The sequence below is a fragment of the Gastrolobium bilobum genome, unplaced genomic scaffold (genome assembly GCF_033153095.1).
Source record: "Gastrolobium bilobum isolate Gb01-03AN ecotype WA unplaced genomic scaffold, APGP_CSIRO_Gbil_v1 utg14577, whole genome shotgun sequence".
Lineage (NCBI taxonomy): Eukaryota > Viridiplantae > Streptophyta > Magnoliopsida > Fabales > Fabaceae > Gastrolobium > Gastrolobium bilobum.
Genome location: NW_026896114.1, coordinates 61,549 through 79,657, shown reverse-complemented (window position 1 = coordinate 79,657; position 18,109 = coordinate 61,549). Strand labels below are relative to the sequence as shown.

Sequence of the window (18,109 nt, the reverse complement as noted above, 5' to 3'; positions counted from 1 at the left end):
ATATATATATATATATATATATATATATATATATATATATATATGTGAAATTTATTAATCTTATATTACATAAAAAATAATTTACCTCCTACACACACAAATTCAAGATGAGATTCACTTTACTTTTTTCTCTCTCCTCTGAAAGTGGATCTCATCTACATAAATAAATCTGTAGAAGATAATAATTATCTCCTACTACATGAGAAAACTATTACCCTATGTATATATATATATATATATATATATATATATATATATATAGGTTTTATAAGAGTTATGTTGTAGGAAAAGTGATTGTGTAATGTTATAGAGATTCGTTTTGCGTGCTTTAATTTTTTATTTATTTTTTTGTTTTAAAAAGTGTGGGCCCCACAAAATGTTGTGAGAGTAGGAAAGTTTGTTGTGTTATGTTAAAGGATAAAATGAAAACCTTATATATATATATATAAAAGTATATGAAATTTATATATTTTTTTCTTTTCTCATTATATAACCTCGTATGAATTCTAAATATTTTATATGTGTTGGAGATAACTATGGCATCTCAAAGCCTATCTTTAAATAGCTAAATCTATGCATTGCTTAATGATCAGAAACTCCTATGGATCTGTGTTGCCCTTGTTTTTCCGGATCAGCATTTTGGAATCTTTAGGCTTTTTTAGAAGTGTTTTTGATTATTTGTTTATTTTCTTTCAATCTTAATTATTTGTTTAATATCTTCAAATTTTTATTGACAACTCATTTAAGAAAATTTATAGTTTCCACTCTCTTCGATAATTATCTAATAAGTTTCCCAACTTGGAAGGAAATGATCAATTGTATGAGGTCTTACTCTTCCAATTTTACATAAAAATTGTTTTCCATATTCGAATAAGTGACTTTCGGGTTATAAAGAATATCCTAACCGCTAATTTTACGACTGTTGCAAGACCTAATCTTTTTATCTGAATTAAAGGAAAAATATATTATTGATAATTCTTGTCATTTATTTATTCTCAAATTCAGAAGAAGCATATGCATGATCCTTGATCCTTTCTATAGAACTTTTGAGTATGTTTATGACCCTCAAGTGTGTGAGGATGAAAGCAGTCATTATCAAATTCAAATCCCAAGTCCATGGAACTTACTGCTGCCAAGAGAAATTCATTATATGGAATCCCAATAAACACCTGAAATTGGTACTCTGGTGAAATCTCAAACACAAACAAGATGACTAGATATTGTTCTGCATGTACGGAAAGAATAACCAAATCTCAATATATCGTTGAATATCCAAAAAAAACAAGAAAATTTAAAGATAGATAGAGAGAGAGAGAGAAAGAAAGAGATAGTAGTAGGTCATGTAGGAAAGAAGCACCAATTTTCATAGTTCATGCATATCTTGATTAAGTCCTGCAAAACTTTGTCTAGAATATCTTGTTTCACTGGCCTAAATTTGCTCGTGTTTAGGAGTGTCATTTGTTTTTATTATGCAACTTTTGTGGTCCCCTTTCTCCTATCCTTTCCCACATTACAGTGAAGCACAAATATACAAAATACAATAAACTAAAGTACATGTTACCAAAACCAAATGTTCATATTATAACATCTTTCTCTCTAAACTAAAGTACATGTTACAAAAACCAAATATTCATATTATAACATCTCTCTCTTTCTCTCTCTCTCTCTCTCTCTCTCTCTCAATATCACCAAGGCACTGACACATTGCTGCTCCAGCTTTTGCCTTGCCTCCTTCCCTCACAGCCTGTCATGTCTGAATTATTAACCCCATGATTAGAGTTTTAAAATCTGAGCTGTTTCCTTTGTTGTTTCTGAGTAAAGGGTTGAACTGCCAAGAGGCTTGCAACTGTCTATGAGCTTTTTCTCCAAATTCCCAAGGTGTTGCACTTCTTGGATTGATCCGTCCCCTTTTTTTTTTCAACCATGATTCAAGGAGAAACATGAGAGAATTGGCCACTTGTTATATTAGTATTGGTTTTCTTAGTAAGGCTAACCTATGGCTCAAAATGCTGGCATGAGGGAGGAAGATGTTCAATGAACTTCATCAGAGAAAGCTGCAATTTTGGTACATCTTACAACAGGTGTTCTTCTAATGATAATATTCTTTCTTTTTTTTTCTCTCCTTGATGTGGTGTGGAGTCTTCAAACAAACAACGTGTGAAGGTGTTTCAGTTCCGAGATTTAATGCTTCTTAAGTATTTCATTCACTGATAAAGTTGAAGGCTTTTTCTGATAGTTTTGATTGCTCTGCAAGTGATGTTCATCTCCATCCAGGTGATGCATCAAAAAGTTTAAGCAGTAACATATAAAGAAATTTTTGTTGACTTGTGTATGTCCTTGACATTTAAGGTCTTTGGTCTGTGTGAAGGGTGTTTTCTTTTAATTTTCTTGAATTCTTTTTGAGTCTCTATTTGAGCTTCATCAGATATAAAGTTTAGTTGCTGTTTTTACAATAACAAATAAAGGATATCTTTATTTTCTTTTTCTTTTCACTGAGCATAACTTTATAAGGAACAAGAAGAAATGGGCACTTTTCTCTGCCTAGTTTCTAGGAGTAGTAGATGAAGATCACTGTTATGGGTCTGGCCTTATAACTAGTGATGCTTTCATCCCACATAAAATGCCTTCATCTAATGTTCATTATTTCATTCTTCTTTAATGTTCTTGCAATGTTTGGTTACACTTTTGAATCTTTCAATGCAAATTCTTTCTGTCCCTTCCCTCTCTACTTTTGGTTAGTGAAGTTTCCCCTGTTTTGACAAATTTACTCAAACAAACTAGTACAGTTGCTATATATTGCCTAAATCTATGCACCAAAAAAGGAAGCAACAAAATCTTGCAAGATAATGTTAGTATATTACTGTTCCTTTGGGGATTTTGATGTTCTATATGTGAGTGCTTTACTTTCTTCCCTTAAAATGGAATTAATTGTGGTATGAGTACTATCCCCATCTTCACATTGTTTCTTGAGAGATAATAACTACTAATTGATATTAGAAACATATAAAGGAATAACATGTTTCATTCATTATTTCTCTCAAGCATAAGCATAAGAAAATGCATTTTTCCAATTGCTGATGCCACTACTCAACACTCACTAGGCATAGAAGTTGAAATCTGATGATAATGAGAGAAAAAAAAAATTAAAATAGTAAATTTCTTTTGCAGGCATGGGAACCAAAATTGACTATTCCATGAACCTTCTAGCATCCTCAGTAGACAGCAACAAGTTCACTGTGGGTGGTGTGAATGTCTGGGAACATTATCAGAACAAAGGACTAACTAACAACCACTGCAGTATTGGAGTCGATAAATTGCAAGATCCCATGGATAGGATGCATGACAGAAACAATTTAGAATCCATCAAAAAGACAATGCAGATGCATGAAGACATCTTCAAAAACCAGGTAATAATCATGTTGTTGTATGCTTTATCTTCTCATCTTAAAAATACAAAATTCAATTTGCACCATAAATGCTACACTGAATGAAAAAAAAAAAAATCATAGTGGTGGATCAAAAGTCTTATTCGGCTTCTTTAGTTGTGAATTCAAGTCTTATTAAATTTGCTAGTAATTTGCAATCATTGTACTTTGACACTAACCATATATACTGATGTCAGAATCAGTGTAAGATGTCCTTCATTCCGTGACATCTGTATCCATGGCCATATTTTAATCATTCTATAAGCTTTTTTTATTTGTTGTATGAGAAATGACATTATAGTATGCAAGAATATAAAGCTGTTACTATTTGGCAATTATGAGTATTTTGGAATTTATAGGTAAGGGAACTACACCGGGTATACAGTGTGCAAAAGATGTTGATGGATGAGCTCAAAAAGGAAACCAAACAAAAGAAATTTTGGACCCCCATGAACAGCTTAGGTATAAGTCACCCTCATTTCATTCCACAACAACAGCAAACACCACAAATTCCATATGGGCCTGATTTCCATGTTCAAAGTTTGAAAGAGGATATTCTATGCTCAAAGGAAAGGAGTGGAAGCTGTTCTGGAGAGACCATAAAAAAGCAAAGGGGTTTTGACCTTGAAACACATGGCTGTGATGAAGGTGAAGCAGGACCTAGCTCCTATACTGCATTTCAGAGTTGTAAAATAAACAGTGATGGTTTTGATGAAGACATGGAAGTGGATTTGACATTAAGTATTGGAGGCATCCATGTTAATAGTAATAAGAAGAAAAAATGTTATCTGCTTCAATCAGGATGTTCAGAATCACCCAATGATAAAACTAGGGACCTAAATTCTTCTGTCTCTTTCCAATCAGATAGAGTGGGAGATTGCAGTGACCCCAACACCCCTATAAGCAGTTCCAGTGTGACATTTGATCAAGAAAGAAAAGGGCCACATTGGCTTTCTCAAGGTTTAAAGCTTAAATAGGAGTTTAATTTGTTTGATTGTATCATTCCTCTCAACTCTACATGGACCACTGAATTTATATGGTTCACATGTTCAGATTCCTAAGTTTTTTACTTTATCCCAATAAATGGATAACTTTTTCGTACCCAATTCTAAGTGACCACTTTTTTGTAAATAGGTAGAGTTAGTTTGAAGTGCCCCTTAAATTACTTTCATATCCAACATATTATTGTCAAACCTAAATGCTATTGTAAAGGCTGAACCGAGTATGACTGGGCCCTTTATGTGGTTTAAGTATACAAGGGAAGTCCATTCTCAATAGACTATATATCAAACTAAAAAGCTTAAGATTCCTTCTGGGCCCAAATTCTTATTTTGAAAGGAAAAAATAAAATAAAATAAGCCCCGCCACCAAGTTAAATAATAGCGTCACATGGCAACATCTCATAATTAAATCAATAATAAATACAATAAGCATAAAGTTTAAAATAGTTTTATCCCATTTTCATGTATTATTAGGTGAAGCTACAGCTTTTTCTTTTCTTTTTTGGTTTTTTCTTTTTCTTTCTTTTTTAATATTTTAATTTTTTAGAACTGAACCTGGATTATTACTCCAGGGCATAGTTGTCAAATTTTGAATCATTTGCTCAACTTTTGAAACGTGAATGGTAAACCACAACATATTGTACTACTCAAAAACTCATCAATAAAAAACTTAGATATAAATTATACGAGTAAGGATATTCTAACTACCAAATTTTTTTACTACTAACTTACTACCTATCACATCACCATTGGATCAAAGAGAGAGAATGTTAAAAAGTTTTTGAAGAGAGAGAAAATGTTAATCTAATGGTGATTAGATAGGTAGTAAGTTGGTAGTGAAAATTTTTGGTAGTGAGAATATCCCTCCTCAAATTATATATATATATAACACCTAAAATATTAAGGGCTCGTTTGGTGGACATGATAAGATAAGGGTAGGATATGATATGAGGCTGATAAGCCTGTATCATGTTCTATGTTTGATGAGCACCTGATTAGCAATCTGATAAGATTATGTAGAAGGAGAAAAGAGAAAAGAGAAAGAAAAAATAAAATATAATGCAATAAATATAAATATATTGGGTAGCATGGGGATATATTGGGTAGCGTGAGGATATATTGAGTATCCAATATTTGTATCATATCCTGTTGAATCCTAACTCAGCTCCCCTATAGGATAAGAAATCATGTATTGGATAGGATAAAATGAGACAATAGGATAATCTAATCATATCCTATTGATCCACCAAACAAGAGATAAAAGTAGGATATGATAAGTTATCATATTCTATCTTCTTTATCAGGTGCTCCAAACAGACCCTAAGAGCATACGAGGATAGAAGTAATTGGTTAAGGATTAGTTTCATAACTAATAAGGGTGTGAGTTTAAAACCTGCTGACGGATATGAAGACCTTATTGATGATACAATCTGCAACCCCTCCCATGACTCAAAGTCTCAAATAACACTTAGATTTCACATATCACTAAGGGGGCGTTTGGTAGGATTTTTTTTTTTTGCAGATACTCAGGCAAGTGAGAAGGATATTTCAAGTTGTTCATGTTTGGTACAAGTTTTTTAAAAATTCACCCAGTAAACTGATTTGCCCATGATTTCTCGTTTCTTTGAAAATTGTGATGAAAAACAGTTTAAGAATACCACTCCGAAGGTGGTATTTTGACAATATTGACAAAATGTAAAAAGGAGCGCGAAGTAGATAACGAAAATGACCCTTTTCTAACCCTAATCATTACTGTGCAATATTATTTAGTTAAGGTTGCTTTTGTAATTTCACCCCATTTTTCCAGCAATATTTTACTTTCAACCAAACATAGACTCGGGAAACTTAAACCAATTTCCCTGGTAATATTTCAGCCTATCAAACAATTTTTTTTTTTTTTAACTTTCCTAAAAACTCACTTTCCCACCATATCTTTAGTAATTGTAACTCCCTGATAATTTTTTTTTTCTTTACCAAATGCCCCTAAAAAAAATAGTTATTGGATTATAATTACATACGAAGGAACCCTAGAAAAGAGAGAGAGAAAAAAATCATGGGCGTGAAGACATTCGTCTATTTGTGGACATTTGACTATGATTACATTTGACCAGTTTATCGTTTTTACCGTCGAACTAACCGTTTGGGTTTAATTTATTTATTTTTATATAAATGATGCAAAAAAGTCTAGAATCGAAGGAGAAAAAAAAATACTCAGTGGCAGAATATAAAATTGTGGTTTAAAAACATTAAGTTGATAATGTAAAATGGAATTACTTTTAAAGTTTAATTTTTAAACATAAGCTCTGTTGTATTATTTACATACTTTAAAATAGACTAATTTAGAACATTATCCAATGTAAATAAAATGTTATTCAATAACTTACATGAAAGTGGGAGGTTTGTGAAGACAAATTAGAAAAAAAATATCAATTTCCTTTTATAAATTTCCCCTCAAAAAGTTTCTTGATTTATAGTATTCAATTTCTTTAATTAAAGAGATGGGCCTTCAAAACTCACTCTTTTTTTCTTGGTTTTTTAATCCCTTTCAAAGCAATCTTATGAATAAGTTGTGGATGCTTCTATAGTTTATTGCCAAAAGAATTTATTGACACTTTCTCTATTTATAAGAACTTTTTGCATTCATTCCCTAGGAAACTTCAAAGCTAGATCGATGGCGAAAGTGTACACCCAAATAGAAGGTATAGACTATGAAGAAACCTTTTCATCGGTAGCCATGCTCAAGTCTATCCGGATTCTCTTAGCTAATGCAGCAAGTCTCGGTTATGAGATTTGGCAAATGGATGTCAGAACTGCATTTCTAAATGGAAATTTGGAAGAGGATATCTATATGCAACAACCAAAAGGGTTTATAGCCAAAGGACAGGAACACATGGTGTGCAAGTTTCAAAGGTCTATCTATGGACTCAAGCAAACATCCAAGTCATGGAACATTAGGTTTGATCAAGCCATTAAATCTCATGGTTTTGAGAAAAGCCCTAATGAGCCATGTGTGTATACAAGGATCCAAGGAAAGCAATATCTTTTTTGGTGCTTTATGTAGATGGTATACTCTTTATCAAAAATTATACAGATGTGTTGTTAGACATAAAGACATGGCTGAGTAAGCATTTTGATATAAAAGATCCGGGGGAGATCAATTATATTCTTGGTATTAAACTCTTACAAGACCATAAGAATAGGTTATTGGCACTATCCCAGGCCACTTACATTGACAAGATCCTTGCCAGGGTCAGCATGAAGAATTCCAAGAGGGAATTTTTACCTCAGGCATGAGATTCATCTCTATAAGGAGCATTCCCCTAAGACTCCGGAGCAAAGAGAATGCATGAGTATGATACCTTATTTTTCGGCAGTAGGTAGTACTCTCATGTATGTCATGCTGTATACCAGACCAGATATCTACTATGTAGTGGGAGTAGTAAGCTGGTACCAATATGATCCTTGAGAGGAACACTGGATAGTAGTTAAGCATATACTAAAGTATCTTTGGAGAATGAGAGATTATATGTTGTCCTATTCTAGTGGGAGTCTTGAAACCATTAGTTACATAGACTCGGATTTCCAAGGAGACATTGACTCAAGAAAATAAACTTCGGGCTATGTGTTTACTCTTAATATTGGGGCCATTTGTTGGAGGAGTGTCAAATAATCATGTGTGGCTGACTCTACCACAAAGGAAGCCACATGGTTGAAGAAGTTTCTCATGGATCTTCAGGTGATACTAGGTGGTAGTCATCTCATCACACTTTGCTATGATAATAATGGGGCAGTAGCATAATCTAAGGAACCGAGGTGTCACAAAAGACAAACAACATAGAGTGGAAGTACCACTTGATCCGAGACATCATTAAAAGAGGAGACACAATGGTAACCAAGATAGCATCGGAAGAAAACATTGTTGACCTTTTTACTTAGATTTTTTCTACACGTGTGTTCAAGAGGCATGTTACATCTATGGGTCTTGGGAGGATTTTGGACTTGCTGTAGCTTTAGGAGATTGGATTTTTACTTTGTTAATTTTGTGCTCTTTGAGTAAGATATTATGACATTGTATTTTTTTTCTAAAAGTTATAAATGACGTATTATTCATTTATTTTACACATTATATACAAACATCAAGGTCTGGATCAACCGTGCAGTATATGATCATATGGATACGATCATGGAGAATATGATCATAGGCTCTCACAATTATAGATTCATAGCTGTTAAATAAAGTTGGGCACTTTATTTAGGCTGCAATATTTTATGAAATGATTTTGTCCGAATCATTGTAAAATATTGTTGTAATTAATATTTACATTGAAAAGATTAAGGAGGGATTTGATTAAGGTTATTTTTATGTCATAAGGTATCAAATCTCCAATTAACTATAATTATGTGATTGCTCTTAATCTTAAGTTATTTATAAATAGGTAATTGAATATTTTTCATTCTTTGATTTACCAACGAGTGATGATTGATCTATTGTCATCCAATAACTCTATATTTTGGAAGTGAAATTATTTGATTATCAGTATTTGTGAAATAAACAACGTGGAATTTGTAGGATATGTCCCTTTGACATGTTTCGGTACTTGGATATTAAAAACATTGGCCAATGCATTTAATCCATTAGAGAAACTATCAAAGTCAAAGGAATAAATAATTGATTGAGTGATAGAAAACATGTCAACCAATTATTGACATTCTACAAAGGGGCGATGCATATTCATGTTATAAATGTTATATAATCTTAGAGTTCAAGTTTGGGCTTTTAATGGAGTAGCTCCGAATTAGATAACCATTCATTGATTATCACGAGACATGATTAATAACATACGTTAGATCCCTAGGCTAGCTTGAGACAAGGGATGAGGTGGTTTTTAGTTAATGATGACTTATGGGTTACATTATCTTGGATTTTTGACTCAAGTTTGTACCCAAAAGAGCAAGTGGGAGACAATTGGATTTGTGCTCTTTTACTTAAGCCCAATTGGGCTAAGAGTATGAAGAGTATGAGAAGAGCCCAAGAAACCTAGAGCCCAAAGAGCTTAGGGCTAAGTTTTCTTGGTACCCATATAAATACTACCACTTAAGTCATCAGCCTCTTAGGTCTCCCAGGTCATTGAATAAGAGAGGTAAACTTAGAACTAGGGGTGTTCAAAATGTCCAAAAGAACCAAACTGATCCATAATCAAACTGCTCCACAATTAAAGAACAAATAAGTATTATCTTTTATCATACCTATTATATTAGTCAATTTACTCAAACTTCCAAATAATAAAATAGCAAAAAAAGTTAAGCAGCTCAAGTAGAAAAAATTTATTTAAAGAAAAATTACACATAAATCAAAATGTCGCATCCTAAGAAAGCACTTCTTATGTAACGTAACAACATTTTTTCCAAAAACAAAAATAACCACATACAGGCCTCCAGGCAAACTCATAACTTAACAAGGCGAAGGCTTTGAAATGACAAAGATGAAGTTAAAAAATCATAACGAAAAGGGCAACGAAATTAATCAATTGGCTTAATGTCTCTGAGAGCGCCGTTAAAAAGACAACTCACTGTAACACCACGTTCTAGAACCGGTTTGTTAACATCACATACGACATTAGACGCAGTTACAATCACAACAATTGAATTAAAGTATAGACAAACTTTTTCCTTTTTTTTATTTATAAACGTTATAGTTTAAGTTATGATCACATTTATGGGAATTGTTTTAATTACGGAATGTCAGGAGCCGCTCCTTGTCCGTGCCTCTTTGCACCGATGATCACTCCTCGCCGTCGTCAGCGCTTGGGATGTTACATGCATGAATGAATCGAATCAACACTCGAAAGAGAATATTCCAAAGACTGTGCAGGTATGAGACTGCGCAGTTTGGGACAGCTTATAAGAATTAATTGGTACTACCTATACTAACAAGATGCATCTACTTTTCGGTAGCCCAGAACGAAAGAACTCCATAGTTAAGCGTTCTTGACTTTGGGTAATTCTGGGATGGGTGACCTCATGGGAAGTTTTTCCGGAAGTGTGAGAGTGAGGACAAAGCACATTGAAAAGTCTCGTGTTAGTGTGTGGGGACAGTAGTTGATTCTTGCAAGTTGCCAGGTGTTACACTCACAATGAATTTACTTATTTGTTCTTTAATTATAGAGCAGTTTGGTTATGGATAACCAATTACTTTTATGGTTTGGTAAATAAGTAATTTATAAAATAAAATACAGTTTCATATGAAACTGATTTTTAAAAACAACCGTTTTTTAAAATGTGGAGCATTTTGGTTATGGATTGGTTTTGTTCTTTTGGACATTTTGAACACTCCTACCTACACCTTCCTCCATCAGTTCAAATAAAACTCTTAGTAACATAAATCATGAGAGAACGAAGAGCAATTTTTTTTTTATAATTTCAAAATAATTCAACTGTTCTTCTACCAATCACTCTCAAAACAACGTGAAACAATTTCTGTAAGAATCTTTTCATCCGGAGAGTTCCAAAACAATGAAGATTCTTGCAAGAAATAGTTGGTCAACTATCTATAACCGGGATAAACAAATGACTACTTATAAAAATAGCACAATCCATCAAAAAAAGATTTTGAATTTGTTAAAAAACTGGTTTTGAACTTGATAACCGATTTATGGTTCATGGTTTTGATTTAAAATCAATTTTGAATCAAAATCGGTTTAAAACCGATTTTAAATCAAAATCAGTTATAAACCATAAACCGGTTTTGGAACCAGTTTCAAATCGGTTTAGAAAATTAAAAATCGGATTTAAAAGAAAAAGACCGGTTCGGTTTGAAAACCAAACCGTTTAAAACCAGTTCAGTTCAGTCTTTGTTAAAATCGGTTATGAACCGCTCTATGCACACCCCTACTTAGAACTAAAAAAGTGACTACACACTTCCCCTTCTCTCGAGAGAGATAGTTTGGAAGGTCTGCCAGAAACCAGAGAGATCTATTCGCGATGTGACACAGGAGAGATCGGTTCGTGAGTTCGTGATGAGACACAAGATGACATTGATTCATTGAGCATCATCTACGACCTACGCTGCAAGAGGTAAAATGATGATCTGCTGCATCCCAAACCACAACGGTCTAATCACTTTCGCCGATGCAATTGCGTCTACAGTTATTTCCTATCATATTCTTTTTTTCTTTTTGATAAGGGGGTTACTTTGGTTGCACATAAAATGTGCTACAATAGAAGCTTTAGTACGATGGCCCCAAACTGCAAAAACCCAAGGGATTAATATATATAGATATATATATATATATATATATATATATATGTATAAGCAGATCTGAAGAGCACAACAAACTAATAAACACTACTACAAAAGGAGGTAAATTTTTCTTTATGAAATTACCTAGGGTTTTTCATAAAGTCGAAGAACTCCAACCTCGATTGCTGACTTCACAAGAAGGTATGTTTACTTCAACAAAATTGAGTGGTAATGGGAAATACGGTTATAGTGAAGAATATGAAAGCAATGGATAAAATCTTTGAAGTTAATCACTAGGGAAATACAAAGTCTGTTGAGTGAAGATCAAAACACAGATGCTTAGTGTAACACCCCGTGTATACCCGGTTTGTTATCATATCATCGTATTAAGCAGCGCTTAATTGAAATGCGGAATAAACTTTTTCTTTTCAATTATGACGTCATTATCAATTACCAAGTTGATTACTTAATCCTTTTAAAAACATTGCCTGTATGTAAATTGCAAATAGACAGCTATCTACACTGAATAACCTCATACTATAAATAAGTGAGTATCTAAGTCACGGACCTACAACACGTAGTCCGGACAATATCCTGATACATTATACCACTCGATTCCCAAAATAAAGCATAGTCAATCAATATGGCATGAACAATCCTCATGCTCACCAAATAAGGCAACAAAGCCCAACAGAGTCTCAAATCAAACAACATAATAACAAATAAATAACATGTCAGCATCCAACATATCATCATAACAACAAATATCTAACTCAGCTCCGGCCTCCTGCCGCTAGAGGTCTCAACCCCCGAGTTACCTGAACCTGAAATATGTGCCCCAAACATGGGGTGAGATCTCTAAACAGAAATCTCAGTAAGGCAAGGGGTCCTCAAGGATTTCTCAACCCCAAGCTCACTTACATATGCAATATAAGTTCTAAAAGCAATATACAATATCAGTTCCAAAATTAGTGCAATGCAACAGATAATCATGTCATGTGTGTCAAGATATTCTACTGGCTAGAGAAATGCAGGATTTACATACGTCTATTGCCTACATTAGTGCAAGACGCCACTTGCACCCACCCACAGAATCACCGTATTGTATGACGCCACATACTCAGGCTTACCGTCTAGATGGAACAACACATGCATATTATAAGGCCCTTGCACTTAACAGCTCAAAAGCATTTCAATCAGCAAAACATGAAAACACATCATGCATAAAACCATTCCCCCATGGGGTATGATGGAACCAACAATGGCTAAACCGAAGACACGAAAGATTACCTCGCAAGCTAACTATCCAATACAAGAGTCCAACCAAGCTCAAGTCCAAAAACAGCAGAATCACAATCTGTTTTAGACCAGCAATCATATCAACAATCATAATCTACAAGCATATGACATAAAGACAACATTTTCTTTTTACGTTTCATGTCTTTAGGCTTCTCACAAAGCCATAAGCCCTTAATCACTTTGATTCTGACTTAGATTAATTATTATAGAGGTTCACTTACCAATTATGGGTCCACAAACCCAAAAATACAGTTCTGGATGCACAGAACCGTCACGATTTCGCAATTCCCAGAATATCCGAATATATGTCGGGGTCATATCCGGATATCGATATCCGGATATCATATCTGCATATGCATATCCGGATATCACAAAGGCCATATCCGGATATTTCGCGACAGAATGCAGTTTCTGCATTTCGCGAGATATCACTCCAAAGGTTCCATTTTTAACACATTAGAACGTTAAAGCATGCATCTTTAAACTCTTTTAGGTCAGTTAACACGTTGGTTACTTGTTTATCTTATTAAACATGCCAAGACTCAACTTTTAACACGGAAAACTCATGATCAAGGTGTGCTTACCCAAAAGCTTCAAAACAGAACCACAAGTGCTCTTGGAGCTCACAAATCAGTTCCACAGTTCTGACTTTAAGAGAGTACGAAAATACTCCACAAGCAAGGTCCTTTATCACTCAAAATAGCTTCTTGAAGCTACACAAGCAAGGAAAAATGGCTTCCCAACACTCAAACCAACAAGGTCAGCTCCCACACCTCACACACTAGCTAAAACTCAGAAATGGTTGCTCTTTCCCACTCACAATGCTAGCTCACACAAGGCCAAGGTATTTTGGTGAAGATTGCAAGAAGAAAAGATGACAACTTGGTTGAGTTTCAAGAGGAAGAGAGGGTGGCAACATGAAGAGCCCAACATCAGAAATGGAGGCACGTAGAGTTGTATTTTCTGACCTAGACATGTGTGCCAAAGCTATTTATAGGCCACTTAAGTGTTAATCGCACTGTATTAACGCTAATAGTTACGCTTAGCATTTTAATCACAAACTTAGGATTATGAACCTATCCATTTTTCTAAGATTTGTCATATTTTTATTTTATTTTTCGCAGTACTTTTCTGGTACGCGCTTTTACGTAGCCAGTATCAGTTATGTCGCCAGCTCTCATTATTTCGACTCCAAACTTGTTATGCTAGTCTTATATATTATTCTCGTGACATATGCATACTTTTCATAATTTTTCGGGATACTTCATCGGTACGCATTTATACCGTGAGGCAGAACCGATATCTTAACTTTTCGTCAGAAAAACGACTTTCAATCTTATTAATCACTTACCATAATTATTTAAGCCTTCTCATTATTATTAGGGTCAATTATGGAATTATCTCATTAATCTCATAATTAATTAATTAAATTCCTAAATTAACAGTATGAGTTCTTACACTTAGAAAAATGGGAACGAAAGGTTGAGGAGGTTTGCGAAGGCATAAGTGAAAAATTGGGGAAAGAAATGTTTTCCTAATTAAACCCTTTTATTAATGGAATCAAAGTTCGTACATCATTTCGACGAAAAATTGACCGTCTAAAGGAATATTATGTTTTAACGACCATGTTATTGACATAATTAACTACACCGTCAGAGACTTCTTCCGACTAAGGTCTGTCGATAAACACCTAGGTTTTCGACAACCTTATCAACATAATATTTTCGACGTACTACATTATATTCAACAAATTCTTCGAAAACACTTACTCAACGGAATTACATACGTATAGTTTTCGACGTCAGTAATGCTGTCGATGTAACTTTGTTGTTAATTCCTTTGAAATTTCAGTCACGATTTTAGACAAAATTCATTCGGTTGGAAACTTCCATTACAATTTCAAGAACATTGCAAGATCTTTTCAAAGAATGAGCGCGGGGAGTTTATATGTTTTATAAAAGGAAAAAATATTTGTCCTTTTAAAGGATGGTCATTTTAGTTAAAACTAGTATTTTTATTTAAAATTTAAATTAAAAAAATTCACTTTCTCCCCCCATTATTTCTATTGTGTATCTTTTTCTCTTAATTAAAACGACACAAATTTATGTTTTTTAAAAGGACAAATATCAGACCCTTTATAAAAATAAAAATAAAATGATGAATGTAAATAAGATGCATATCGAATGAGTGAGTCACAGTGTGAAATCCCAATTTCAAAAAATCAAAAACAAAAATGTAATTTAAACCGTTAGATTGACAGAAATCAACGGTTAAGATTTGGTAGTAACAAGTAGTAAGAAAAAATGTAGTAACTATAACCTTTCCCATGAAAGTATAACACTATAAGAAAAATGCAATTCTGCATCGGATATTTCATGTCGATTACAGAAATTCTTCATGGAATGATCATACAATGACGGTTATGACAACGTCCCAACAAGTCATCATGCAAATTTAAAATTTGACGCTGGTTTTCCACTACGGTCATACAAACCGACCCCAAATACGTAATTTTGCTGATGGTTCGTGTAACACCCCGTAGTACTCCAGTTGTTAACATACATGATATTTAGCATACACAGCGAAAGACTTTATTTGAAAAAGAAATAAAGTGTCTTATAAAAATACGAGTCAACTTTTTCCAAAACATTTTATAAAAACATTTCTAAAAACGTTCACGTGAGATACTGCGAAAGTGTAAGTCTAAAATATACATCTACTAGTTAATCCCATTAGCAAGTATTAGTGGCCATTGACCATCCGGATATAACATCAAGTGTCATTCCTAACGAAGTCTCACGGACAACATAACGACTGTATTTCTGATAACTGGGAACATGGTCCCACACATACAGTTGACTTGCTAATTATAATTTAAACAGACAGCTCGCAAGTCTCACACGGACTGAGATCCCCTCTCGGGTCAATACAAACAATAAGGCTCCATGCCCAAAATTAACTGAATGCATACATCAAGTCTATATATTAATTCAAAAATATAAAATCATCAGTAAATAATCCATGGCTCTAAGGATACAATCATGAGCCTAAATAAATACATAACATAATCTCCAAATAACAATAATTAAGCATGTTAACAAACTTACATGCCATCATAAAATCTAAACATAATATAGAATAATCATCCCCAAACGGGGTGAGATAACAACATCTCAGTAAGCTCAAGGTTCATAGAGGATCCTCTAATCCCCTGAGCCCACTTCCTGAATGACAAGTTAGATATAAAGCTTATAATACAGGCATACAACATAAACATAGCACCATCATATCATCATTGTGCAACCCCAGGGTCAAAGCCATAGACGGTTACACATGTGTGACTCCAGTGTCAAGCCATAGACAGTCAACATAACCTCAGTATGAAATAGCTCCCAGAGTCAAGTCATAGGCAGCCTACATACCATGATCACTGGCCAGGATCCTCATAACATATATCATCAGTGCATCATCATAACATCAAGATCATATAACATCTATATGAATGTGAATGAATGCACATATACATCATACCATATATTTTCATACAATACAACCATAATGCCCACCATCATGGTGAGGCCACAAGAGAAAGGAGCAACCAGAACTAAGAGCTTACCTCACTGAGCTTATCACAAGCCCAACTCCAACAGTAAAACACGTATGCTCCAATAAATCCTCAAGTGCCAAGTCCTCTAAGCAAACCTAGAGCAGGAATTATTTACATCATTAATACTCAATCACTTAATGATTCTACATTTCATTCTTCCATACCAATAATATGCCCATTACAAGTATAGACCATTTATTACTTAATTACATGTTTGTAGTGCATAAGGAATTGTTCCCTAAGTCCACAATAACTCATTAGACACTTAGTCCATTAATAAATCTCTCTTGGATTGAGGCATTTTCAACTTCACTTACAATTAATCAAGATATTTATAATCAATATATGTCATTCATAACCTTGAACATTAATTATTATAAGTTACTAAGGGTTTCCATAAACCCACTTAGCCTAAATCTTACTTTTACGGTTTTCCTATAATTGTACATGCTTCTGTTTTATAGTCACTGTGTGAAACCCACTTGTTATAAAATTCTCATCCTTTAGTATGTTAATCTAGACTCAATTAAATTTCCCAAAAGGTATCACATGCCTCATTTGGAGTTTTCTAGCTCCGGTTATCACCATTTGAAGTTGGACAAGCAAAACTGCTTGCCAACTTCGAACAGAGCCTTAAACATCCTTTACCTTTTCTGCGATTATAGAAAATATACTAAACCAATTGCTCTTAAATTTTTATACAAACAACTAGACACATTCAGCTTTGATTAAACATATTATGAGCCTAATTTAAGTAAGAAAAGAGGGAGAAACAATTCGTGCAAGATGCAGCCATGTACAGCCCCTGCACATGGCCTCCCAGGGAAGTCTCCACTCAATTGAACCTAAAGAATGCTATACATCCGAAAATGGTACCAAATTTTGACACCATATAGCTAACATCTTAAGCTTCAAAATGATATAAGGGACATACCTATAGGATCTATGTGGAGGGAGATATTCTCTCCCCAAGTTAGCCTAAAAACTTGTCATTTAACCGTAAGTGTGTTAATTATCAAACCTTAATTACCTTTGGTTAGTGTAACACCCCGTGTATACTCGAAATATTAACATTACATCGTATTAAGAAGTGCTTAATTAAAAATGCAGAATATTCTTTTTCTTTTCAATTATGACATCATTATCAATTACCAACTTCATTACTTAATCAATTTCATAAATATCGCCTGTATGTAAATTGCAACAAAACATCTACTGAAATACCTCAATATATAAATAAAGTGTGTATCTAAATCACGGCATTACATCACGTAATCCGGACAAGATCCTGATACATTATTACAACTCCAAAAGTCTCAAGACATAATCAAGACATAACAATACTATGTGTCATGGACAATCCCCATGCTCACCAAATAGACATAGTCAACAACCAGTCTCAACATAAAACTCCATAAACATAACTGAAGCTATAAGCATATAAACAGCATGCAAATCCAGCATCCAATCATGGCAGCATAATATAACATCAATCTAACTCAGCTCCGGCCTCCTGCCGCCTGAGGTCTCAACATTA

At 33.9% G+C, this 18,109-nt stretch overlaps 1 protein-coding gene across 1 annotated transcript; it reads left to right on the top strand.

The window, feature by feature from the left end:
- The first annotated feature begins 1,638 nt into the window (after positions 1-1,638).
- LOC133297858 (uncharacterized) lies at positions 1,639-4,514 on the top strand. The gene is made up of 3 exons (XM_061497080.1): positions 1,639-2,081; positions 3,169-3,407; positions 3,785-4,514. Exons 2-3 carry the CDS (start codon positions 3,171-3,173, stop codon positions 4,400-4,402), a joined length of 855 nt encoding a protein of 284 aa, XP_061353064.1. The 5' UTR covers positions 1,639-2,081; positions 3,169-3,170; the 3' UTR covers positions 4,403-4,514.
- Positions 4,515-18,109: the final 13,595 nt, after the last annotated feature.